Source organism: Tenrec ecaudatus, chromosome 1 (assembly GCF_050624435.1).
Source record: "Tenrec ecaudatus isolate mTenEca1 chromosome 1, mTenEca1.hap1, whole genome shotgun sequence".
In the NCBI taxonomy this organism is placed as follows: Eukaryota; Metazoa; Chordata; class Mammalia; order Afrosoricida; family Tenrecidae; genus Tenrec; species Tenrec ecaudatus.
This window is the reverse complement of record NC_134530.1, coordinates 70,703,444-70,731,392: the sequence shown is the minus strand read 5'-3', so window position 1 is coordinate 70,731,392 and position 27,949 is coordinate 70,703,444. Positions and strand designations below refer to the sequence as shown.

The 27,949-nt window shown below is 40.9% G+C and overlaps 1 protein-coding gene and 2 pseudogenes across 4 annotated transcripts in view; 1 reads left to right on the top strand and 2 right to left on the bottom strand.

Annotated features, from left to right (window-relative positions):
* Positions 1-5,757: 5,757 nt before the first annotated feature.
* LOC142435061 (14 kDa phosphohistidine phosphatase pseudogene) lies at positions 5,758-6,105 on the bottom strand (annotated as a pseudogene).
* A 12,350-nt stretch (positions 6,106-18,455) lies between these two features.
* Positions 18,456-27,949, top strand: part of IPP (intracisternal A particle-promoted polypeptide) — a 40,957-nt gene continuing 31,463 nt past the window's right edge. For 3 of the 4 annotated variants that reach the window (XR_012785689.1, XM_075555553.1, XM_075555562.1), the window contains exons 1-3: positions 18,456-18,597; positions 22,788-23,128; positions 25,534-25,965. Coding sequence is in view for 3 of the 4 variants with exons in the window: in XM_075555553.1 (XP_075411668.1) it covers positions 22,837-23,128; positions 25,534-25,965 (724 nt within the window). In the remaining variant the exon portion in view is untranslated. Of the gene's footprint in view, positions 18,598-18,643; positions 19,352-22,787; positions 23,129-25,533; positions 25,966-27,949 lie in introns of those variants that run through there. The other variant, XM_075555554.1, reaches the window with a different exon arrangement.
* Positions 21,327-21,675, bottom strand: LOC142426018 (large ribosomal subunit protein eL33 pseudogene; annotated as a pseudogene).

Genomic DNA, 27,949 nt, shown 5'->3' with positions numbered 1-27,949 from the left:
GACGTACCCTAGCCAAGCTTCCCAATTACCTCTCATTGCTGCAAGCTTTCAGGAAGGCCCTGGTCCTGGGCATGCAGGTGCAAGAGCAGGCCAGCAAACTAAAATCAGCAGCAAGAAATAGCCCCAGTGATGACTGCAAATAAACTTGAAAATAATGGAAGTGTCCAACAAACTTTTTGAAGACCCCTTGTATATCTATCACACAAGTTTTGCCTGTTGATTATTTACAGATTTTAGCCTTATTGACAGCAATTACAAGAATCTGTTTGCAAGCGTACCATTCCATGGTCCATGTAGTTTTTCCAACACCCCTACCCTCCACCCCCCACTTTCTCTATCCTGACCCTAGTAACTATTAATAAACTTTGATATTTAAAAAAAGATACAGCGTCTGGGGTCTTAAAGGCTTGAAAGTAAACAAGCGGCCATCTAGCTCAGAAGCAATAAAGTGGGGAGCAGGGAGGGAGGGAAAAATGAAGAGCTGATCCCAGGGGCTTAGGTGGAGAGCAAATGTTTTGAGAATGATGAGGGCAATGAATGTACAAACGCGCTTTACACAATTGATGTATGTATGGATTGTGATAAAAGTTGTATCAACCCCTAATAAAATTATTTTTTTAAGTGAGATTCAGGAGTTCAGAGCCAGAGGCCAAGAGCTGAAGTGAGACACCCTAGGCTATGGTGAACAGGATCCAGATAATGTTTTTCCAACCCCTTATCTCAGACTGTCCAGTTTGTCCAGGAAAACCTTCCTGGATGGGTTCTGTTCAATGCCTGGCTTGGCTGAAATAGGGCCAAGTTACAAAATGAACTGTTTGGATAAAGGCCAAAACTTAGCTTGGCTTTGCTGGGACCCAAGACGGCAGGCAGAGCTCGAGCAGATGCATGTCCTACATGCAGGAAATCCACCAGCCACTTTGGCCATACAGGAAACAATCGTCCCCACAATAACAATGCCATATGCTTGCTTGTACAAGGACAGTTTATGAGGGCCTTTAACAATGTGATTGCCTCACTTGAATCCTTTGGGGATTGTGATATATCCATTATATAGATGAAGTGACATAAACTTAGAGGTTAAGTGGTTTTCCTAAGGATCTAGCTGGTTAGTGACAGGGCTGAGCTTGAAATCCAGGTTTGGCTGTTTCCAAAGGAAGAATATTCTGTCTCCCTTCTGTTTTTTTCTCCCTGGTGCTCTCTTCCTGAAGACTAGAGGCTCCCTGGGTGCCTTTCATAGGGCCCCAGGAGATCCCAAGAATGCGTTAGTCTTTAAGCAAGGTAGGGTCCAGCCCACGTTGCTCCTCACACAAATTCATTCAAGGACTGCATGATCTGTGATAGAAGGAACCCAGAACCTTTTCTCAACAGTGTTTTAAGTGCTATATCATTGGCTAAACTAATGACACTATCAATGGATAGTGGTTACACATTGAGCTGCTAACCACAAAGTCAGCAATTCAAAACCACCAGTCAGCTCCACGGGGGAAGAGTGAGGCTTTCTGCTCCTCTAAAGATTTGCAGGCTCAGAGACTCACAGGGGCAGTTATACCCTGCCCTATAAGGTTGCTGTGAGTCAACACTGACTTGATGTGGAAGTGATGGCCCAGGTGGATGATTGATAATGTTCTCTAACATAAAATGACAATAATGGCTCTAAGGTGAACCAGAGACACATATGAACCATAGATGCATGAATGGATTTGGGGCTTGCACTTATTCTAGCCGCAATTGAAGAACAATTAGTTCTTATGCCATGGTCCTGTTTGATGCTTGACCTCAGGAAGAGATCGATAAAGACACGGATACTACAGCAAAGTGTGGTCACAAAACTAGATGGTGTCCAGCTATCAGAAAGAATAATGTCTCAGGTCTTAAAGGCTTGTCTTCCAACAAGTGAGGTGTCAACCAAGCCCAACTGGAAGAAGCACCTACCTGCATGATCCAGGAATGTAAATAATATCCAATTATAAAGGAGGGAATGGCATCAGGACTTAAATTGTGAACACCTGGTTTGCCAAAGGCGATGGATGACAGTGGAAGTCCAAAATCCATTTGCAGGGACCCCACATGGATTAAGCCTCTGGTGAATCCCCTCTCACAATAGAGTGGTGGGATGCTAATAGTCCTGTTACTAGATAGAGAGCACTGTAAAATCGATTATGACAGACGAAGTTATGTAAAAATGTATTAGCTTATCGTTTGATTTCCCTTTTGATCCATTTTAAAGCTGTTTCCATTAAAAAAAAGTGAAAGGGAAATAACATGTAGATTAAGTTCCTGGGAAATTCCCTGACCATGGACCAGGTATGTGAATACCATGGACCAGGTATGTGAATAGTCTTGCAGAAGGCATTGGGAAGTGGATTATTGCAGATGCAGTTAGGTTAAAAGTTAGCACCCTATCATTTGATCTTATGATTCACTTAAATTTGTTCTACATAATTTTTAATATTACCTGCTTTCTTCCCAATTAAGTTTTTTATATATTTTATATATATTTTATATATTTTTAAAACATTTTATTAGGGGCTCATACAACTCTTATCACAATCCATGCATATACATACATCAATTGTATAAAGCACATCTATACATTCTTTGTCCTAATCATTTTCTTTTTCTTTTCTTTTCTTTTTTTACATTTTATTAGGGGCTCATACAACTCTTATCACAATCCACACATACACATACTTCAATTGTATAAAGCACATTCGCACATTCTTTGCATTTGCTCTCCACTTAAGCCATCTGCATCAGGTCCTTTTTTTTTCCCCCTCCCTCCCCACTTCCCCTTCCCTCATGAGCCCTTGATAATCCACAGATTGTTATTTTGTCATATCTTGCCCTATCCGGAGTCTCCCCTCCCCCACTTCTCTGCCGTCCGTCTCCCAGGGAGGAGGTCACATGTGGATCCTTGTAATCAGTTCCCCCTTTCCAACCCACTCACCCTCCACTCTCCCAGCATCGCCCCTCGCACCCCTGGCCCTGAAGGTATCATCCACCCTGGATTCCCTGTGCCTCCAGCTCCCATATGCACCAGTGTACAATCTCTGCCCTATCCAGTCCTGCAAGGTAGAATCCGGATCATGGTAGTTGTGGGGAGGAAGCATCCAGGATCTGGGGGAAAGCTGTGTTCTTCATTGGTACTACATCACACCCTGACTGACCCATCTCCTCTCCTAAACCCCTCTGTGAAGGGATCTCCAGTGATCAACACTTGGGCCTCGGGTCTCCACTCTGCATTTCCCCCTTCATTCACTATGGTGTATGTATGTATGTATGTATGTGTGTGTGTGTGTGTATATATATATATATATATACACACACACACACACACACATATATACTTTTTAGTTGTTATTTGTTTTTTCAATGTTTTTCTGTATATGAAATCCAGGCTAGGTAAATCTATAGAGACAGTAATTGGATTAATAGTTCCTTGGGCGTACAGCAGGTGAGGATGGAGGAGAATGAAGAGCTAATAACAATGAGTACAAGAATGAAGAAAATATTCTAAAACTAATTGTAGTGATGATTCTACAACTCTTTCTGATATGATTGAACTATTGAATTGTATAATATTGTGAATTATATGTCAAAACTGTTTGGGGGGAAAGGGGAGAGCTTCAAAAATTTTGGAAAAATATCATTATCCTTTCATTCATTTTCCATTAATTTTTGAAGATTCTTGTAACTGTGGATAAGGAACCCTGGGGAAGCAATGGTTAAATACTGAACTGCTAAACAAAAGGTGGGGTATTACAACCCTCCCAGGATTTGGGGGTAGGAGAAATGACTTGGTAATATGCCCCTAATTGAAAGATTATATAGCCTAGGGAAATAGGGAATGTTAGGGGCTAGTTCTACTCTGTCCTCTAGGTTGCTATGAGTTGTAACCAGCTGCACAGCACACAACTACATGTGGATGTACTCCTATTTGGAAATAGTTTCTTTGCTATGTTAAGGGTTATATCAGTGCAGGGTGTGTCCTAAACCTAATCAGTCGTTCCTTAACTATAAAATGAGCAGAAGGTAGCAAAAATGGGGGAAAATAGATGTTTGTGTAGATTGCTAAGTACCCAAGGAAACCCAGGAACCAACTAAATCAGGGCTATTGAACCTGAAAGAGACAAGGACATGCTCCAAGAGTTAACAGAGACATACAGACAGACTTCTCTATAGCTAGGGCCCTGAATTCGGACTTATAGGCTTCTAAACAAGGAGCCTTAGTACAGTGACTATATGTGAGCTGCTAACCGAAAGCTCAGCAGTTCAAAACCACCAGCCACTCCATGGCAGAAAGACAAGGTTTTCTATTCCCATAAAGAGTTAGTCTAGGAAACCTACAGAGGCAGTTCTACCCTGACCTATATGTCCCTATGAATTGAAATCCACTTGATGGTAGTAAGTTTTAAACTATGAGAAAATCGATTTCTGTTCCTTGAAAGCATCCACTTGTGGTATTTCTGTTAACGCAACATGAGGAAAGTAAGACAAAATTAGTCATGTGTATTTGTGGATGCCAGGATGAAAGCTCTGGTAGCACAAAAGTTAAGTGCTCAGCTGCTCACTGGAAATTGAGTGTTTCTGAACCCACTGAATGGCTCCACAGGAGAAACAACTGGTGATTTGCTTCAATAAAGATGACAGCCAAATTCCATGATGCTCACCTTCCCAACAGGATCACCGAAGACAAAGCGGGTGCATAAGCAAATGTGGTGAAGAAAGCTGATGGTGCCTGGCTATCAAAAGATATAGCGTCTGGGGTCTTAAAGGCTTGAAGGTAAACAAGGACCATCTAGCTGAGAAGCAACAAAGAAGAAACATGGAAGAAACAGACCAGTCTGTGTGATCACGAGGTGTGGAAGGGATCAGGCATCAGGCATCAAAGAACAAAAATCAAATCATTGTGAATGAGGGGGAGTACAGATTGGGGACCCAAGACCCATTAGTAGGCAACTAGACATCCCCTTACAGAAGGGTCACAGGGAGGAGTCTAGCCAGTCAGGATACAGTGTAGCAACAATGAAACATGACTTTCCTCTAGTTCTTTAATGCTGCCTCCACCCCTATATCATGATCCCAATTCTACCTTACAAATCTGGCTAGACCAGAGGATGTACACTGGTACAGATAGGAACTAGAAACGTAGGTAATCCAGGGCGGATGATCCCTTCAGGACCAGTGCTGACAGTGGTGATACTAGGAGGGTGGAGGGAGGGTGGGGTGGAAAGGGGGAACCGATTATAAGGATCTACATATAACCTCCTCCCTGGGGGATGGACAACAGAAAAGTGGGTGAAGGGAGACATCAGACAGTGTAAGATATGACAAAATAATAATCATTTATAAATTATCAAGAGTTCATGAGGTGGGGAGTGGGGAGGGAGGGGAGGGAGGGGAAAAAAAGAGGACCTGATGCAGATGGCTTAAGTGGAGAGCAAATGCTTTGAGAATGATTGGGGCAGGGAATGTGCGGATGTGCTTTATCCAATTGATGTATGTATATGTATGGATTGTGATAAGAGTTGTATGAGCCCCTAATAAAATGTAAAAAAAGAAAAGAGTTCATGAGGGAGAGAGGTCAGAGAGGGATGGGGAAAATGAGCTGAAACCAAGGGCTCAAGAAGAAAGCAAATGTTTGTTTGATTTTTGAGAGACAACACTTTAATTCCCTGACAGAGACTGAGCAAGACTGGACATCATCGGAGGCGAGGTTGGCCTGGTCTGGGTGTGGGGGGCGGTGGGGCCCAACCTTCAATAGCCGTCATCTGCCCAGGTGACCTCGTCGTCAGGGTACTTGGACTTGATTTTCTCTGTGGAGCTGGAGTGCTGGGCGCGCCCCTAGCCCATGGAGTAGCGTACATGTGGATCTTCTTGTCCTGGCTCTGCCGCCCAGGCACTCTCAGTCGAAGCCCCGTCTCTGTCTCTCCCCTGACACCTTGTCGGCAATGTACTCAGGCCGACTTGTAGCTTTCTTTGCTCTCCACGGCTTGGGCGTCGGAAAGCGGCACCGTGTGGACTCGGATCAACATGTATTTAAAGACGCCGTCTGGGTCGATGCCACATCACATCGGGAATCTCAGCGAGGCCAGCCGCCTCCATGTTCTGCCAGCGCACGTACCCCCACCCCGTTCCCCCACCCCAGCTTTTGTAGCTCCTCAAGCAAATGTTTTAAGAATGATGATGGCAACAAATATACAAAAGTGCTTTACACAATGGATGGATGTTTGGATTGTGGTAAGAGTTGTGCTTGCCCCCAACAAAATGATTTAAAACAAAAGAAATTCATCACACACACACCACCACCACCACCACCACCACCACCACCATCACCTGCCAGAAAGGAATGATGGTTTCTTTTTTAATTATTTTTAATTATTTTGAATTATTTTAAAAATTATAATAATCATAACAAGTATGGAGACAAAATGAACTAGACGTCGATTTTCAAACCCATGTACCATAAGACTTTTAAGAAGAATGAGCAGAAAGCAAATGTTCTGAGAATGATGATGGCAACAAATGTACAAATGTGCATGACACAATGGATGGATATATGGATTGTGTTAAGAGTTGTACGAGTCCCCAATAAAATAATTTTTAAAAAGAATGAAATCTATTTAGCCTCATTGTAAAAGGTTTTTTTTTAACCATTAAGACTAATAAAAATACCCCCCCCCCTTTGTTCAGACTCTTTTATTAAGCCTTGAACAGGACAAAGGCTGAAACAAAATGATTGGAATGAGAGAGGCCGTCAGCATATGCAGAGGCCCATGGGAATGTCTACATGACAGTCATGGTGCTCATTCTATAATACAGTACAAAGAGATTCATCACAGCATCATGAGTGGCAGCAGGTCAATTCATCACTCTTGCAGGTGGACCTACCGAAGCAGGAAACATGTACATAATTACAGGTTAAACCCATTCAAGGCAGGAAGTATTTTGTAAATCATTAAGAACGTGTCCAGATAAGTTCTTATTATCAATAAAAAGCTATTAAAATTAATCATTATTATATATAGTTTGTGTCTATATGTCTATGTCATAAGTTCATGGAAAAATCCATCATTTAAAAAATTCCTTTTTTCCATGAACTTTTTGAAGTCTCTTTTGAATAACTTACATGAAAACAAATGTGTGTATATATATGTACATATATATATGGAAATCAGCTAAACTATTTTACTGATGAAGCATGTAATCAGTTTGGGATATACTATCCTCTGTGAATAAATACTTTTATTTCTCATTATCATTTTTTTTTAAAAGGTCTGGGTTTTTTTTGTTTGTTTTTCCCCCCACTCTTTTTAGGGCAGTGGCACTCATCCCTGGTTGCATATTAGAATCACTAGGGAACTTTTTAGAAAGCAAGAAGTCCCTGCCCCACCCCAAACCAATTTAATCAACATCTCTGGGGATTAGGCTGAGTAACTTTAGAACAGCTCCTCAGGTGGTTCTAACAGGCAGCCAGGACTGAGTAGGTCTGCCTTTGAAATAAGCAATTGTCTTTGAAAAGTGGTTTGTAAAAACAGACCCACTTGGAAAAACATCCTGTGTGATTCTCTAGCTAAACCCAACTCCTGGAAGCCCTGAAACTGACCCATAGAGGAAATATAATCCAGATCACAAGGTGTCCTCTCTCTTTTTAACCAAAATAAAGCCTTGGGTGTTAGATCAATGTCAAAAGTAACACATGCTTTAAATGCAAAGTGGTCCTCAACCCAGATTCAAGAAGTTTTATGTTATTAGGGAAGTAAAGACAATGGGAGACTGTGAACTTCAAGTCTAGTTTGTTCTGGTGGATAAATAAGCTACTTATCCTTTCTTCTCCGTTGATTTGCTTGCCAAATTAGTGTATACAGTGACTCAGCAGAATATTTGAGCACTTCTGAGCTGATTACCAAAAAAGCAGTAATACTCCATAAACTTTGCTGGTTCTCCCTTCCTTCTTTCACTCTTCCTGAAGGAACACTATGTTGTTTATCACCCCTGCTCTTTAGAGTTATATATTCCTTTGGCTAACATCAGAAATTCTATTTTGCCTCTGCCTCTGGCAATTCAGCCAATTTTCTGTCCAAACTTAAAAGTAGACTTTTATCAAATCAGCTCTTCTTTTTAAACCCTCATTTCTAGCCCAGACGTATTTCTCAGCATACATTTTAAAAAGGAATGCAAATAATATTGAGCTTTCAATTAATATATTCCAGATAATTCTTTGTAAAACAAATTACTTGTTGGGGAAATCGCCATTCTCTAATCTTTAATATAACCTCCCAAGGAAAACAGTCAAAATAGACAAACTGTATACTAACAATTCAGATGTTTTTAAGATGATGTCATTTCTACAACAGTAACGATTAGGCTTCCTTGCGTCTAAATTGTGGTCTCTGAATAATATTTTCCATTTAAATGTTAAATGATCTAGCGCTTCTTGGATTAGTGGCTGGCTAGAATATCTTCTTGTGATTGCTAGCAAGAAAGCGATCAAACTCTGTGTCAAAATAATACTGGGGCTAACCAGAAAGGAATTCTCACTCACCAAAGACAGGATTATTTGAGTACCAAAAAGAATAATGAGTTGAAGCAAATAAAATATTTAAAAATCCATGATTTCATATAATATTAAAATTTTGGGTCACATTTGGTGATTACTAGGGCATTAAGTCATTGCTCTGAAAATTAACAATAGAAAACACCAAATTTTATCCTATCTTTACTATACAGGCTATATTTCAGGTCAACCAAAGAGAGTATGTAGAAATTTTTTGTAGAAGAATCATTGCTAATAAATGAACAATAAGTCAACTTTTTGCACCGAATAATGGATTTGGCAATTATCTAGACTACTTTACATGTGTAAAATGACTTATCACAACAACTCTAAGAGGCAGATATTCTAACCATTACTATTATATACTGTTAGGGTTGAATAACTTGCCCAAAGGTGTTTTTCTAATAACTAATAAAGTAGGAGGTCCTAGACACTCTGACTTGGGTTTTTTTTTTGAACACTTAAATACTTCTTTATCTTTTTCCTAAAGATGGTAGACTTCTGTAGTTTCTCCATGAACAACTGATTCCTTTGCCATGAGACCAAAAAAAAAAAAAAATTAGAGAGTGGGTGGCTACCATTCCTGACAATTTAATCAAAGATTCCATAGAAGAATCCTGATTGAAAAGGAGAAAATACCGAAAAGAGTCTCAAATTCTCATAGACTTCAGTCTTTCAGGAGCCATGAAGGGGTGTGTGAAACACACCTGAAACAATCCCGAAACAATCTTTAAACACCCTGAAACAATCTTTAAACCTGAAACCAAAAATAGCTCCTAAAGTCTTAAAACAATAGTTCAGCTTAACTAGTAAGGGGTATCTGACTTGAGTATTAAGCTGAACTCACTGCATCCTCAATCAGTTCTGATTCGTGGAGACCCTGTTAGACAGAGTAAAACTGCCCCTGTGGGTTTCTGAGACTGTCTTTTCGGGAGTAGAAAGCCTCATCTTTCTTCTGAGGAACAGCTGATGGTTTCAAAGTGCTGACCTTGTGGTTAGTAGCCCAATGTGTAACCACTGAATCACCATGGTTTCTTGGAGAAAACTATAGATGAAGTTCAAATGCAGAGAGGATGGTGAAAGAGAACCTGTAGGGTCTTTTGGCTATTTGAAGACTTTGATTTTTGCTCTGAGATGGGAAGACCTGGGGAGTTCTGAGTGTGAGAATGACATGATATATCTTATATTTAAGCTTCCAGGGTTCCCTTACTTAAGCTTTATTGAGACATAATTAATATATCATAAAATATATCCTTTAGATGGTCTCCACTTAATGATTTTAAATATATTCATACAGTTGTACAATCATCATCATTACCTACCTAATTTAGAATATTCCTAGATGATATGATCTTATATATAGAAAACCAAAAACTCTCCATAAAAAAGCCTACTGGAAACAATCGAGAGATTCCAAAAGGTAGTGAGACACAAAATAATTCCATACTCATTATCATTCACCCTTAAACCCTTGCTAACCAAGAACGTGCTTTCTCTATCATATATTTGCTCATTTGTGGATTTCATATAAATAAAATCATAAAATGTATGGCCTTTGGTGACTAGCTTCTTTTACTTGGCATAATGTTTCCAAGGTTCATTCATGTCACAGGTTGCATAAGTATTTAATTCCTTTTTAGTCTATTGTGTGGATATACAACATTTTGTTTATCTATTCATCGATTTATTGATACTTGAGTTGCACTCCTTTGTGGGAATTATGAATAATGTTGCTATGTACATTTGTGTACAGGTTTTTGTATGGAAATACATTTGCATTTCTTTGGGATACATATTTTGAAGTGAAATTGTTAGGTCACATGGTAACTCCGTATTCTCAGGGTGCCTGCCACAAACAGCTGCAATACTCAGCTATTAACCAAGACTGTCTAATCCAGAGACTCCTGTGAAGAAAGGCCTGCTGGTCAAATTTTGAAAGATGGCAGCCACTCAAAACTCTTTTGAGCACAATTCTACTCTGAGGCACATGAACTCTGGAAATGAGTCCCGGCAACTGTTGTTTTCTGGCTACTCTGTATTTAGCAAAGTATTATAACGAACTGTGCAAAGATCTGGAGTTGGAAGAGCAAAAGAGGTCAACACATCCAGCATTTCTCTTACTAAAGAAGTGAAGAAAACATTCAAGTATTGAATTGCAATCTGGAAGAATTCTATGGACAAAATATTAAATAATGCAGGAACCATCTGAATAAGCTGGAAGGCTACATAAAATTCACTGTCATCGGTCCATTCTGTTGCAGTGGCCTGATAGGACAGAAGAAAACTGTGCCTTTGGGGTTTCCAAGATAATGCATCTTCAGGGAAGCAAAGAACCTCATGTTTCTCCTCAGAGCAGCTGGAGACTTTAAGGTTAGCAGCCCAGGGTGTAACTACTTATGCCGTCGGGGCTTCTTTAACTAGGCTGTATCCCACTGCCATCAAGTTGGTTGCTGTAAAGGATTTCCAAGGCTGTGCATCTTTAGCGGAGCAGATAGCTTCATCTTAGGCTGAGGGGCTAGTGGTTTTGAACCTACCACCTTAGAGTTTAGCAGTCCAGTGGCTTACCCAATAATGCCACAGAGGCACCTTCCAGCTATGCTGTAAGTACCCAGTTGTTTTACTAAACACTACTCTAGGTATGGCTGGGAAAGTATTTTGTAGATGTGGTTAACATCTGTGATAGTCTGGGTAGACTAGAGAAACAAATTCATGGAGACACTCATATGTATACAAGGGAGAGGTTTATATATAAGAGGAATTGAACATTGCGAAAGCATCCCAACCCAGTCCAATCCAAGTCCATAAATCCGATACGATACCAAGCTATAAAGTCCTCTTCAGACTCACAAAACAGATGCAATGATGTCAAATGCAGGACGATCACAGGCCAGTGGCATTGGATCCAGTAGCATTGGAAACATCTCAGCGCTGGCAGGGGTCTCTGCATGGCATCTCCAGCTTCAGAGGTCTGATTGTATCAGGGTAGGTCCAGGTGGCTTCTCCAACTTAGGGTACTAGCATAGTTCCATGTGTCTTGTCAGCTGCAATGTCTCCCAGGGAGTCAAGTAGTGAGAGAGAAGTGTCTACCGCCTCCAAGGAGGAAGTACCGGATTTCCCAGAATTCTTAGGAGAAAGTCATGCCCACACAGAGACCTCATTGGCTATGATCTGATTGACAAACTAGACTCCATGCCTACACTCTTAATCCTCAAATTGACAAACGATTATATATCTACCACAATATCTATAATCAATTGACTGTAAGTAGAGATTACTCTTGCTAATGTGAGTGGGCCCTATCTAATCAATTGAAGAAAATTGAGCAAAAACTGAGGTATCCCAAAGAAGAAAGTCTGTCTCAAGATAATAGAAATTCGTCTGGGAGGCTGGCCCCAGCACCAAAAATTAAGTGGATTCCTGCCCCACCCCTGAAAAGAATTTGTTTCAAAAGACGACATTGATTCTGCAGCTCCGGGAGATGGACATATCTGATCAGAGCACACGGGAGCTGATGAAGGGGCAGGAGGAGGGAGTGGAACACAGCCTGGCCCACCAGGCCGTGAGGATGATGTTCCTGAGTAGACCAGCCAGTCCACAGAGAGAACAACATGGCTGGCCCTAGTATGAGACATGATGCCCCTCAGTGACTAAGGGCGATACAGGGGACAGCACCGGAGAAACAGTGTGGGAATTGCACCTGACTTGATCCCACCACACTGAGGCAAATCACTGGGGAGTGCAGCGGAACAGCAAGGGAATGGAGTGGCAAGGTCCCCAGGGAATGCTGAAAGTGGACTTTGGGGCCAGGGCGTGGTGCCCCAACAGACTGGACTGGAAAATGCTCCTAAGGGCCAGCAAACGATCCCTGAACTAACTACAAGCTTTTCTCTTGTGAACGGTTTTGTTCTGTTCTTTTTCAGTGGTTTGTTTTGGTTGTTTTGTTGTCTGGTTGTATACTGTTGCTTTGTTTTACTCTGTCTAGTTTTCGTGCATGTTAGTGACTCCACAGGTCTGTCTGAATAGGACAGGCTGGATGAACTATCTGGATGAAAAACAACGGGACCGACAGTTCCGGGGGGACTTGGGGTAGGGGGGTAAGGAAGTGGTGTTAACAAACCCAGGGACAAGGGAAAAACATGGGACCCCAAATGGTAGAGAAGGGGGAGTGGCAGGCCTGGTGGGAAATGATCAAGGGTAAGGTTGCTTAGAGAAGAGGTATACTCTAGCCCAGGTGGCGATGAAGCATGGTAGTAGGGCAGGAGGAAGGTCAAGGGAGATGGAGGAAAGAGCTAGGAGTCAAAGGGCATTCATGGAGGTCTAGACAAAGACATGTACATGAAAATATATATAGGAGGATGGGGAAATAGATCTATGTGTCTATATTTATAGGTCAAGTATTAAGGTGGCGGAAGGACCTTGGGCCTCTACTCAAACACTCCCTCAATGCATGAATACTTTCTTTTATTAAATTGGAACTCTATGATGCTCACTCTCCCGACACAACGGCTGGAGCCAAAGTGGGTGAACAAGTAAATGTGGTGAAGAAAGCTGATGGTGCCCGGCTATCAAAAGAGATAGTGACTGGGGTCTTAAAGGCTTGAAGATAAACAAGCGGCCATCTAGCTCAGAAGCAACAAAGTCCACATGGAAGAACACACCAGCCTGTGTGATCGAGTGGTCCCAAAGGGATCAGTTACCAGGCATCAAAGAACAAAAAATCATATCATTGACTGCACACCTCCATGATAGGATCGCTGAAGACAAATGGGTGCATAAGCAAATGTGGTGAAGAAAGCTGATGGTGCCCGGCTATCAAAAGAGATAGTGTCTGGGGTCTTAAAGGCTTGAAGGTGAACAAGCGGCCATCTAGCTCAGAAGCAAATAAGCCCACATGGAAGAAGCACACCGGCCAGTGCGATCACGAGGTGCCCAAGGGACCAGGTATAAGGCATCATGCAAAAAAAAAAAAGATATGTGTGTATGTATGTGTATATATGTATATATATATCATATTAAATGAAGGGGGAAGTGCAGAGTGGAGACCCAAGGCCCAAGTGTCGGCCAATGGAGATCCCCTCATAGAGGGGTTTAGGAGAGGAGATGGGTTAATTAGGGTGTGAGGTAGTATCGATGAAGAACACAGCTTTCCCCAGATCCTGGATGCTTCCTCCCCCCAACTACCATGATCCGAATTCTACCTTGCAGGGCTGGATAGGACAGAGGCTGTACACTGGTACATATGAGGGTTGGAGGTACAGGGAATCCAGGGTGGATGATACCTTCAGGACCAAGGGTGTGAGGGACGATGCTGGGAGAGTGGAGGGTGAGTGGGTTGGAAAGGGGGAACTGATTACAAGGATCCACATGTGACCTCTTCCCTGGGAGAGGGACAGCAGAGAAGGGGGGAAGGGAGACTCCAGATAGGGCAAGATATGACAAAATAACGATGTATAAATTACCAAGGGCATATGAGGGAGGGGGGAATGGGGAGGGAGGGGGTGGGAAAAAAAGAGGACCTGATGCAAGGGGCTTAAGTGGAGAGCAAATGCCTTGAGAATGATTGGGGCAGGGAATGTATGGATGTGCTTTGTACAATTGATGTATGTATATGTATGGATTGTGGTAAGAGTTGTTTGAGTCCCTAATAAAATGTAAAAGAAGAAAAGAGAAAAAAATGATTAGGGCAAAGACTGTACAGATGTGCTTTATACAATTGATGTATGTATATGTATGAACTGTGAAAAGAATTGTATCAGCCCCAATAAATTGTTAAAATAAAAAAATTTTTTTTTTTAAAAAGAAAAAAAAAAGATAATAGAAATTCGTCTGGGAGGCTGGCCCCAGCACCAAAAATTAAGTGGATTCCTGCCCCACCCCTGAAAAGAATTTGTTTCAAAAGACGACATTGATTCTGCAGCTCCGGGAGATGGACATATCTGATCAGAGCACACGGGAGCTGATGAAGGGGCAGGAGGAGGGAGTGGAACACAGCCTGGCCCACCAGGCCGTGAGGATGATGTTCCTGAGTAGACCAGCCAGTCCACAGAGAGAACAACATGGCTGGCCCTAGTATGAGACATGATGCCCCTCAGTGACTAAGGGCGATACAGGGGACAGCACCGGAGACACAGTGTGGGAATTGCACCTGACCTGATCCCACCACACCGAGGCAAAGCACTGGGGGAGTGCACTGGAACAGCAAGGGAACGGAGTGACAAGGTCCCCAGGGAATGCTGAAAGTGGACTTTGGGGCCAGGGCGGGGTGCCCCAACAGACTGGACTGGAAAAACGCTCCTAAGGGCCAGCAAACAATCCTTGAAGGAACTACAAGCTTTTCTTTTGTGAAGTGTTTTGTTTTGTCCTTTGTCAGTGGTTTGTTTTTGTTGTTTTGTTGTCTGGTTGTAAACTGTTGCTTTGTTTTCCTCTGTCTAGTTTTCGTGCATGTTAGTGTCTCCACAGGTCTGTCTGAATAGGACAGGCTGGATGAATTATCTGGAAGAAAAACAACTGGACCTACAGTTCCGGGGGGACTTGGGGTGGGAGGGTAGGGGGGGTAAGGAAGTGGTGTTAACAAACACAGGGACAAGGGAACAACATGGGACCCAAAATGGTAGTGAGGGGGGAGTGGCAGGCCTGGTGGGGAATGATCAAGGGTAAGGTTGCGTAGAGAAGAGGTATAGCTGTAGCCCAGGTGGGGACGAACCATGGTAGTGGGGCAGGAGGAAAATCAAGGGAGATGGAGGAAGGAGCTGGTAGTCAAGGGGCATTTATGGAGGTCTACACAAAGACATGTACATGCAAACATATATATGAGGATGGGGAAATAGATCTAAGTGTCTACATTTATAAGTGTAGTATTAAGGTGGCGGAAGGACTTTGGGCCTCTACTCAAGCACTCCCTCAATGCATGAATACTTTCATTTATTAAATTGGCATTCTATGATGCTCACTCTCCCGACACAACTGCTGAAGTCAAAGTGGGTGAACAAGTAAATGTGGTGAAGAAAGCTGATGGTGCCCAGCTATCAAAAGAAATAGTGACTGGGGTCTTAAAGGCTTGAAGATAAACAAGCGGCCATCTAGCTCAGAAGCAACAAAGCCCACATGGAAGAACACACCAGCCTGTGTGATCGAGTGGTCCCGAAGGGATCAGTTATCAGGCATCAAAGAACAAAAAATCATATCATTGACTGCACACCTCCATGATAGGATCGCTGAAGACAAATGGGTGCATAAGCAAATGTGGTGAAGAAAGCTGATGGTGCCCAGCTATCAAAAGAGATAGTGTCTGGGGTCTTAAAGGCTTGAAGGTGAACAAGCGGCCATCTAGCTCAGAAGCAAAAAAGCCCACATGGAAGAAGCACACCAGCCAGTGCGATCACGAGGTGCCCAAGGGACCAGGTATAAGGCATCATGCAAAAAAAAAAAAAAGATATGTGTATATGTATGTATGTATGTGTGTGTGTATATATATATATATATATATATATATATATATATATATATATCATATTGAATGAAGGGGAAGTGCAGAGTGTCGGCCACTGGAGATCCCCTCATAGAGGGGTTTAGGAGAGGAGATGGGTCAGTCAGGGGGCGAGGTAGTACCGATGAAGAACACAGCTTTCCCCCAGATCCTGGATGCTTCCTCCCCCCAACTACCATGATCCGAATTCTACCTTGCAGGGCTGGATAGGGCAGAGGCTGTACACTGGTACATATGAGGGCTGGAGGCACAGGGAATCCAGGGTGGAAGATACCTTCAGGAGCAAGTGTGTGAGGGGCGATGCTGGGAGAGTGGAGGGTGAGTAGGTTGGAAAGGGGGAACTGATTACAAGGATCCACATGTGACCTCCTCCCTGGGAGATGGACGGCGGAGAAGGTGGGGAAGGGGGACTCCGGATATGGGAAGATATGACAAAATAACAATGTATAAATTACCAAGGGCTCATGAAGGAGGGGGGAGCGGGGAGGGAGGGGAAAAAAAAAGAAGAGGACCTGATGCAAAGGGCTTAAGTGGAGAGCAAATGCTTTGAGAATGATTGGGGCAGGGAATGTGCGGATGTGCTTTGTACAATTGATGTATGCGTATGCATGGATTGTGATAAGAGTTGTATGAGCCCCTAATAAAATGTTAAAAAAGAAAAGGGAAAAAAAAAGAAAATGATTAGGGCAAAGAATGTACAGATGTGCTTTATACAACTGATGTATGTATATGTATGGATTGTGATATGAGTTGTATGAGCCCCTAATAAAATGTTTTTTAAAAATATATATAGATGTGGAAAAGAAAAAAAATATATATATAATAGAAATTCTGCTTCAAATTTGGAGTATCCACTTATGCTCAGTTTCCAGCCTGCTCACCTGCCCTGACATCAAAGTGCATATCAGAAGAGACTCTGAAACTTGCTCTTAATTGTAGTGTCACTACGGCAAATGGAAGAAATGATAAAGTCAAAGTGTTGAACAAAACATTTAAAAGGGCAACTTAAGAAGACAAAGTCAAATATTGTGAAATATGCAAAGACCTAGAGTTAAAAGAATAAATGGTGGGGAGACATGCCTACCATAACTTAAACGGAATGGACTCAAGAAAATGTGAAACCTTGAGTTGCAATATTAAACAATTCTATGAGTAAAATACTGAATGCTTCAGGATGCATCAAAAGAAGATGGAAACAAAGAATTAGTGAACAGTCTAACATTTTAGGAGGTAGCATAAGAGCAAGAACCAATGATGCTGAAGGAAAAAGTTCAAGCATTAGCCGAAAGCAAGAATACCAATTGAAATGTTTTGTCAAGCTGGTGAAGCACCATAAGCAGTCACACATCTGTGCCAGAAAATTTGGGAGACAGCTACTTGGCCAACAGACTGAAAGAGATTCATATTTGTACCAATTCCAATGAAAAGTGATCCAACAGAATGCTCAAATGATAGAACAATTTTACTGATGCTAGTAAAATTTTCCTAAAGGGCATCCAACAATAGTTACAGCAGTACATTGACAGGGAGCTGCCAGGGGTTTAGGTTTCAGAAGAGGATGTGGAACAAGGGATATCATTGCTGATGTCAGAGAGATCTTGGCTCAAAGCAAAGAATATCATAAAAATGCTTATTTTTATTAAAAAAAATAAATTTACTGGGGGCTCATACAACTCTTACGCATCCATTCATCCATTGTATCAAGCACGTATATACTTTTGTTGCCATCATCATTCTCAAAACATTTGTTTTCCACCTGAACCCATGGCTTCTTTGTATTTTATGGACTATACCGTGGCATTCCACTGTGTGGATCCTGACAAACTATGGGCAGCCTTGAGAAGAATAGAAATTACAGAACATTTCGTTGTGCTCAAGCGGAACTTATACATGGTTCAAGAGGTAGTTGCGCAAACAGAGCGTGGGACTACTACATGGTTCAAAACCAGAAAAGGTGTACATCAGGGTTGTATTGTATACAAATAGTTTGAAATTCTCAACGTAGCGACATGTTTGGAAGGTTATGGGGGCGTAGGGAGAAAATACCCATTTTGAGTTCTCCCTTCCATCACTGTCAGGCTGTCATGCAGTGACTCAGAAAAGGATCAAAGTGAATGGCAGAAGAGCGCTGAGCCCTAAATTAATATTTGCTCTTTTCTTAACAAGTGTAGTCTGCCGCCTGCTGGGGATGCCAAGAAAATGGAGAGAATTTAAGTCGAGTGGAAATAGAGAGTCGGTCCGTTTCAAGCAAACCACAGCGTGGGCTTGTAGCCAGGTACTCCCCTGTGGGGCATCCACCCAAAGCTCCAGGCTTCAGAGCTGCCGCAGCCACAGTCCCGCGTAGGCCCCGCAACGCGCGGCGGAAGGACACTGCGCACGCGCACGCGCACGCGCAGACCGCGTCCGGCGGAGCGCGAGCGCGGAGGTGCCTTTCTCCGGCCCCGGCCTTCGGCTCCCGCGGAGGATCACCTTTCCCCGCCCCCTCCGCGCCCGGCCGGTCCCGACTGCGCGCGCAGCACCTTCAGCCGGCGCCGGCGGGAAAGGGAATCGGCGGGTAAGGAAGTCCTGCGTTCCGGGCGCGTCTCTGACGGGGTTGGGCACTTGCTCTTCGACTCGCTCAGAGTGAAAGGTGTCTCCGGAGCCGGTTCCCTCCCCGCCTCTCTTCCTGCAGCCTGCGCCCTCCTTCCTCTGACAGCGAGGCGTTTCCGCCCTCCCTGGGGCCTTGCTTGGCCGGAGATGGGCCTCTCCTCCCCGCCCCCGCCGGGGAATCCGCAGGCTGCGCCCCTGGCCTGTCCGTTGTTTCCTCGCCGGTCTGAGGTGCCAGCGCCGGCATGTTTTGCGCCCTTGGTGTCCCCACGGCTCGGGCCGCGATTCAGGTCCAGTGTCCAGCTCAAGCGCAAAGAGCCTCGTGCTTTCGATGCTCCTGCCGATTCTTTCAGACATCCTTTGTGAAGCACCTTCCAGATGCCCTCCGCCCTGGGTTCAAGCCACCAAACGGCCCCTTTTTACTACTTCTGAGTATCCCCTCCATTTTCTAATCACCTGACTTCGAAGTTGGGGGTCCCTTGAGGCAGGCCCCTTTCATCCCTGTGCAGTGAATGCGCCAGAACTGGATTCTTTGCCTTCGGAAATTGAAGAGCCCCATAGAACCATGTAACTTCCTGACAGTGGAACAGTCGTGTCAGCTGCTCCTGTCACGCAGCTTTCCACAGTGCCTGCTACTACAGTGGATCTCCAGAAAACTCTTTAAAGTAGGAGGTGTTACTTTATTTTAGCCCAGTGGTTGATGCTTGATACTTGGAAGACAGGTGAGCCCTATAAACAGTCGGCGCTAGGGCCCAGATTCTGTGAAAAGGAGAAGTCTAAAACAGCAAAAGCCTGACAGCAATGTCATGTTTTAATAATATCTGCAGGTCAAGTTTCTAGGTAGAAACCAGTCAGCTTTCTTTTTAGGTACCAGCTAAACGTAATCCATTAATATACTGTAGATGTTACAGTGACTCAACCAAATTGTCTTAGGTTCTGGATAGTCATGATAATCCCCTTAGTTATTTTGACTTTGTTGAATTTGACTCTGAATGTATAGTGTAGCTTCCCCACCTTTTCTTTCTAACCACCACCCTCACCATTTCTGTCGGCCTTCTTACCAGTTGCCCTTATGGCTAAACTTATGCCTTAAGCTTGAAACATTAATTATCTTAGCTACCCTCTGAACTTCATATCCACAGTCTTGTCTATTAACACATCTCATGGTTTCTTTATTCAGAAGATAACTTGTGTTTGGCTGTTGATTCTCGTAGTGAAGCTGGAAAGCTTTCTTAAGATTTCATTACTTCCTAGTTCATTTACCTGAAGGCCCACATAGGGCGATTGTATACTTTTTGTGACTCTGTAAAACCTCATGTCCAAATTTCTGTACCTGGATTTCAAAGCCATTTCTCACTAAATGAACCTAATTCCCATGCAATGTGATATGGAAAAAAAAACAACAAAACAAAAATTACCCTAGCTAGAGAGTAAGAAGACCAGGATTCAAATACTGAGACCAACATTATAGTAACACTATATCCTTGGGGAAACATCAGTTTCCAATCTTTCATTTATGATAATATATTTTATTTCTGCCTCTTAAGTAGAATTACATAGTATATGGAAAAGCTAGCAGAACTTTAAAAACAAGACAACCTTAACTAACACTAATTTCTTATTGTCCTCATTCATTTTAAAAGTCTGCTTGAAGACCTAAAATACTAATGCTACAGATGTAAAAGATAGCCCTTGCTCTTCAAGAGACTTTTCCAAGACATTTCAGTAGTGTTTGTGTGTGTTTATGTGTATATTGGATGGGCAGGATAGTGACAGGGTGGAGTGGAATGTGGGTTGTAATATATGCACTGTAGGTAAACTTAGGGTAAACACCAAAGAGAATCACAGGAAAGGGTTCCTAGAAGAATTTATATTTGAATAATCTTAAATTTTGATGATTATTTAGAGCACTGGTTCTCAATCTTAATGCTGCTGCAACCCTTTAATACAGTTCTTCATGTTGTGGTGACCCCCAACCATAAAATTATTTTCCTTGCTACTTAATAACTGTAATTTTGCTACTGTTATGAATCGGGCGACCCCTGTGAAAAGGGTTGGTTAAACCCCCAAAGGGGTCACCACCCACAGGTTAAGAACTGCTGATTTAGATGGAAAAGATGAGGAAGAGCAAGATAAAAAAGGACTTTCATGGAAGTGCAAATTGTTAGGCTTTGCTGTGGTGGTGTTCCGTTCAAAGAGGAATCTTGGAAATGGAACTCGATAGGTAGTTGGGGTGAGGCTTGAAGGGCCTTTTTTTAAAAACATTTTATTAGGGGCTCATACAACTCTTATCACAATCCATACATATACATACATCAATTGTATAAAGCACATCTGTACATTCTTTGCCCTAATCATTTTCTTTTTTTTTCCCTTCTTTTCTTTTTTTACATTTGATTAGGGGCTCATGCAACTCTTATCACAATCCATACATATACATAGATCAATTGTATAAAGCACATCCGCACATTCCCTGCCCCAATAACTCTCAAAGCATTTGCTCTCCACTTAAGCCCTTTGCATCAGGTCCTCTTTTTTTTTTTCCCCTCCCTCCCCGCTCCCTCATGAGCCCTTGGTAATTTATACATCGTTATTTTGTCAGCCTTTTTTTTTTTTTAACAAAAAATGTACAGTTTTTTCGAGCCCACCCAGGGATGCCAAAAAAAAAAAAACCACCCCAAAAATGTACAGTTTTATTTACTTTTCTATGTTTAAAATCCTTCAGGGATACAGCATCATACAGATTCTGTGTCCAATAGCCTTAGCAGGCAGGTTGCCCCAGAATTTGGCCCGAAACATGCCACTGTTGCCATGGACATGAGTTAGCTTTCCCCAGATGACTCTGGTTTTGTTAGGTTTGCCCCCAGGAGTCATTGTTATTCTTTGCTTTGAAACATAAGCACATCTCTTGCTTAAGTAAAATTCCGTTTCATCTTGGGCATAAACACCTTCAATATTAATTAAGAAGAGCCGTGTGCTCCCTCTGGTTCCGCAGACCCAGTTTATAGCGAGCAAAAATGACCTTGGACCACAGCCTTCCAGACATACTTGCTGGTTATAAGACCTGTTCCCAGAAGGCCTCCACAGGCTCCAATGGGTTGAAGGGCTTTATGTACTATTGGAAGTCATTGAAAGATTTTTTTTAATCGTTTTATTAGGGGCTCATACAACTCTTTCACGTCATTGAAAGATTTTAAGCAAACAGTTGGGCTGAACATATTTGCTACTTCCGCTCCATACTCATATTTTTGTACTTTGTATTATTGTTATATTTTTGCTACTATCACAAACAATTAATTCCTAAAACTTGTTCATTTCCCCAAATAGAAATTCTGTGCTCGTTAACTCTTTCTCCACAAACCCCTAGTAACAGTAACCACTAACCTGCCTTCTATTTCTAAGCATTTGGCCATTCTGAATATTTTATATAAATGGAATCTTAGAATATTTGCCCTTTTGTTCCTGACTTATTTCACGTAATGTTTTCAAGGTTCATCCATGTTGTAGTATGTATCAGAACTTAATTTCTCTTTCTAGTTGAATAATATTCCATTGTACATAGATATCACATTTAGTTTATCCATTCCTCTGTTTCTAGATATTTGGGTTCCTACTTTTTGACTATTGTGAATAATGCTGCAGTGAACATTGATGTACAAGTATCTGACCCTTGCTTTAAATTCTTTTGGGTACATACCTACACAATTGCTTTTTAAAAGATCATTCTGCCCACACCATGTATGCTTCCTTACTACAATGTACAAGACCTTTTCTCTGCCTATATATTTTGTTTTCTGTACTCGTTACAGAAGGGCTTATGTCCTCTTCTAAAACCTTAGTACTAACCCCCCCCCCCCCGCCACCAAAAAAACAAAACAAACAAACCTTAGTACTATTGTTATTTCAGTACACATTCAGGTCCCATTTTTTTGTGTCAAGTTTTCCCCAGTTATTTTAGCCCTCACTCTTTATTCCCTGGTCTGAAAGCATATTAGGAATAGTATCATACAATGTAGTCCTTATTTGTTTCATGGATTTAATATCCCTAAGTAGATAGTAAATTTCTTTGAGGGTAGGGAATGTTTCATGTGTGTATGAGTGGAGACATGTTGCATATAAAAATGCATAACTTGATCTGTTTGTGTTTTTCTTTTTCAGGGTCGATCAGATTATGGGCAAAAGTTATTTTAATTATTAGATCACCATCATGGCTAATGAGGGCAGTCCCAATGCTGATGATAGTCCTTTTACATCAGATAAGCATGCCCAGTTCATCATGGCTCAGATCAATAAAATGAGGAGTGGACAGCATTTTTGTGATGTGCAACTACAAGTTGGGAAAGAAACTTTTAAAGTTCATCGACTGGTTTTGGCTGCCAGTAGTCCCTACTTTGCAGCTTTGTTCACTGGTGGAATGAAAGAGTCCTCAAAAGATGTTGTACAGATTCTAGGAATTGAAGCTAGAATCTTTCGTGTACTTCTAGATTTCATTTACACAGGTATGTTAAGTGAGCCTGTTGCTTTGAGTGAAGAATGATACAATTGTTCATGAACTGCTGGGGGAATATAAATTTGTCTTTTTATATGAGACAGGGCAGTGGTGGTTGACTGGTAAGACTTTTCACCTTCCATGTGGGAGACCCAGTTTCTTTCTTGGCCAATGCGCTTCATACCCAACCATCACCTATCCATCAGTGGAAGCTTGCGTCTGGCTATGATGCTGAGCAGGTTTCAGCGGAGCTTCTAGACTAAGACAAACTAGGAAGAAAGACCTGGTGATCTACCCTGAAAATCAGCCATTGAAAACCCTAGATCACAGCAGTCCAGTCTGCAACCAGTCATGGGATGGCACAAGACTGAGCAGTGCTACTTTCCTTTGTTCATGGGTTGCCATGAGTCCTGGGCTGATGCCACTAAAACTAACAGCAACAGCAACAAATCATGTGGAAACTAATTCGGTACTATGTTGTTATGAACCTTTGAAAAGTTACCTTTTGACCCACTATTTTCTAGGAATCTTAAATAATTAGATATGTGGGTAAATAAATATCATGTTTATTGTAACATTACTTACCATAGTATGTTTTATATATATAGTATATAATAGTAAATATAATAATTTCTATAATAGGTTATGTATATAAATACATTTCTGTGTGTGTTTTATATATGTAAATAATAAATATTATCTAGAGCTTCCAAATGATTTGCATATATTCTTTCATGAAGAATATTATATTTCATTTATATTAAATGAAAAAAATCAGAATGTAAATATCCCTATTTTGTTAAAAAAATAATTTTGTGTATTTGTGTATGGAAAAGAAATTGGAATGTTGACAATGTTTACCTGTAGGTGATAGATATACGAAGATTCTTATTTTTTCCCTATTTTTGTTTACCCCCAAATGTTTATAATTAGCATGCATTATCTTAATGGAAACGTTTACTTAAAAATATTTTTGAAGCATTTTAATGACATTAGAAAATATACATAAGAACTAAATATAAATTATAAGTCATACATAATACAGATATGTGCAGAAAAAAGACAAAAGAAATACACTAAAGTGCTGATACCAGATATCTTTGTTTATGGAAAAATGTGATTTTTTTGTATTTGATGCATTACATTTTTGTCTATAGTGAGTATATAGTACCCTTGTGAGGATGGCACGGACAGGGCAGTGTTTGGGCCTGTTGTTTGAGGTTGCTATGAGTTGGAACCAACTTGATTGGTATCTAACAACAAAGTTAGAAAAATGTTGGAAAACAAAGACAATTTTGTCTAGTTTGGGGAATACACTGTGCTCTCTCCTTATGTTACTACTTGGCAGGAAATAATTATATGAACTTATAAAGCAGTGGTTCTCAACTTTCCTAATGCCATGACCCTTTAATACAGTTCCTCATGTTGTGACCCCCAACCATGAAATTATTTTCATTATTACTTCATAACTGTAATTTTACTATTGTTATAAATCGAGCAACCCCTGTGAAAGGGTCGTTTGACCCCCTAAAGGGGTCGTAACCCACAGGTTGAGAATCGCTGTTCTAAAGCAATTTTTTTTTAAGTAAATGATATTTAAACCTTAAAAAATGATTTCCTTTTCTGCTACATATTTCTCTTTGGAAAATTTCAGGAAATTATCATTCTTAATTTGGTGATTATAAAAATGATTATCTACTGAAAATAATGCAGCTCTTTCTAATGACATATATAAACTTATATGGAGGGGTTCTTGACATCATTTTTCAGAATGACTTGTTGAGATACTTAAGTATGTGAGAGGAAGTCTCGCCATATTTTTCTCTAAGGAGCAGTCTGGCTGTACTTCTTCAAAGACAGACTTGATTATTCTTTTGGAAATACATGGTACTTTCAGTATTCTTCCCCAGCACCATAAATCAAATGCATTGATTCTTCTTGATCTTCCTAATCCAATATCCAAATTAGTGATTAAGTGTTAACTGCTGATCGCAGGGTAAGCTGTTTGAAATCACTTGCTGCTCCATGGGAAAAAGATGAGGCTTTTCATTCCTGTAAAGAGTTACAGTCTCAGAAATCCACAGGGACAGTTGTACCCTGCCCTATAGGGTCATCTGGAATCAACTTGAATACAAGGCATATAGTGAGGGCTTCTTGAATATATGAGAAATTAATACTTCATATGTATTAATATATATGATTGAGTATATGAAGTATAGAATAGATATGTGTCTGGTTCATTGTTAAGTGCTTCATAAATATTATTATCAATTAAACTTGGTGTTCTTTGTACAAATCTTCTGTTGCCTTTTTATTTAGAAAACATTAAGCCTTTTGCAGAATCAAGTATGTTTCTTGAATATCCTGTTGATTTAAAAAAATTTTAATGGCTGTTTTTTCTCTCTACTTCTCTAGGTATAGTGAATATAGGTGTGAATAATGTCCAGGAGTTGATCGTTGCAGCAGACATGTTGCAGTTGACTGAAGTTGTTAATCTTTGCTGTGAATTTCTGAAAGGACAAATTGATCCATTGAACTGCATTGGGATTTTTCAGTTCTCTGAGCAAATTGCCTGCCATGATCTTCTGGAATTCACAGAAAACTACATTCATGTCCATTTCTTGGAGGTTCATAGTGGGGAAGAGTTCCTGGCACTTACAAAAGATCAGCTGGTTAAAATTTTGCGAAGTGAGGAGCTTAGCATTGAGGATGAATACCAGGTCTTCTTAGCTGCAATGCAGTGGATTCTGAAAGATCTGGGAAAGAGAAGAAAACATGTAGTAGAAGTTCTAGACCCAATACGATTCCCTTTACTACCTCCTCAGAGGCTTTTAAAGTATATAGAAGGTAATTTTCGCTATAATATATAATTAATTGGTTAATTATCCAATTTTTTTCTTCATTTGAAATGATATTTCATATTTCATTTCAAATGATATTTTCTTAATATGAAATGATGTTTATTCCTTAAGTAAATATTGTAGGTATGATATAATTTGTTTTTTGTTGTGGTAGTTGGGAAGTAGTATATTTTTAGTATGTCTGTCCATTATGCCTTTCTTGGCATTAATACTAAGAGATAGTAATGTTGTAGGTAAATGACTGGCAGAGCTAGCAAATCATTGCTATTGTTCACAGTACTAATTATTTCAGTAAAAGATTTTTTCTCACCCTGATAAATCCAGCAAATCCCAACATTTAGAGAAACAAAACAAAAAACTGAATACAAAACTAAAAACAAAACTGAAACTGAATAAATTCAGTAAGTCATCTCACTATAAAACGATTTCTGTATTGATAAAAGATCGAGGTTATGAGGGGATAAAACATCTTTATTTTTTACTGTGAATTGGGTGAAGGTTAACAGTGCCAAACAGTTTTCCATTCAAAAGTTCACACACATTGTTTCAAGTCATTGATTGCAGTCCCCATAAAGTCCCCTTATTCCACTGCCTCCCTGTATTTCCTGTTTCATTCCTCCTGCTTTCCTAACTCTTCTGAACTTTATTGTTGGATAATTGCTGCTCAATTGATCTCAAATGAGTGGTTATTCTAAGATATGTGTACCTCTCACTGTTATTATTCCCCTATTATACCTGTCTATCTGTCTGACCATTGAACCATTGAGATGAGATTAGTTTCAGACCTGAAGAGAACTCTATATCCAACTAATTAGCTTGGTCTTTTATTTATTTATATTGAAAAAGTTTATATTTAGCATTAGCCAGCTGGGCTCAGTTTAGATGATTCCAATTTTGTTGGCAACATCTAAAGTGTCATAGTCAGGAGCCAGTTGAACACATGCCTTCTCACCGTCAGGCCTGATCAAGGTGTTGACCTTGCCTATGTCAATTCATAGAGCTTCTTCACAGCCTGTTTGATCTGGTGTTTGTTGACTTTGACATCCACAGTGAACACCAGTGTGTTGTTATCCTCGATCTTCTTCAGTGCAGACTGTGCTCAAGGGGAACTTGATGATGGCATAATGGTCCAGCTTATTTCTCCTGGGGCGTTCTTCCAAGGGTATTTGGGCTGCCTTCTTAGTCTCAAGGTCTTAGGCTGCCAGAAGGTGGGTGACGTGCAGATCGTTTTTTTTTGTGGCTTTGGACACCTTTCAGCATCGCCTTCTTGGCTTTTAAAGCCTTTGATTTAGCTTCTGTTTTGTGAGGGTCTTCCTTCGCTTTGGGTGCTATCTTTGTGAAAAGGGTGCTTGGTCTTTTATATGATGAGTTTTGTTTCAGTTTTTTTCTCCATTCTATCCAGGCCCTTCTAATGTAATCCTTTACAGAGTAGTTGGTAGTAGAATCCAGGCACCATCTAGTTCTGGTCTAATATGAGCTGTGGAGATTGATGCTTGCAAAAATATATTTTTTTAAGATTAGATTGCCAGCTTTTCTCTACTCTTCATGGTGTTAACAATTTTAAAGCTTTTTCTGTGTGATATCTTATTTAATGCATATATTTAAAAATGCTCAAACAGAGAAATTTTTGAGAAATGAAGTGTGTGAGCATTTATGGATGGGACAAAAGCTTTCATGGTTGAATTGGCTTTTCCCAAAAGTAGCAGATACAGTGACAATGATTCTCTGCTAGGAGGAAGAAGGCATGTTTTCTTACAGCTTTTTAGTTTTACGTAAGTTATTCAGCATGCTTAAGAGCTAGCAACTAAAAGTTTTTCACTAGAATGAAAACTGCAGTAAGTCAAGGAAGAAATCATGGAGGCCTTTTCTTCCCCATCATGATAATTTACCTGCTCACTTGAGGGTAACAAGGACTGCCCCCTTATCTCATCTTTAGAGTAAGTGGTGAACTTTGGTCTCATATGGGTATA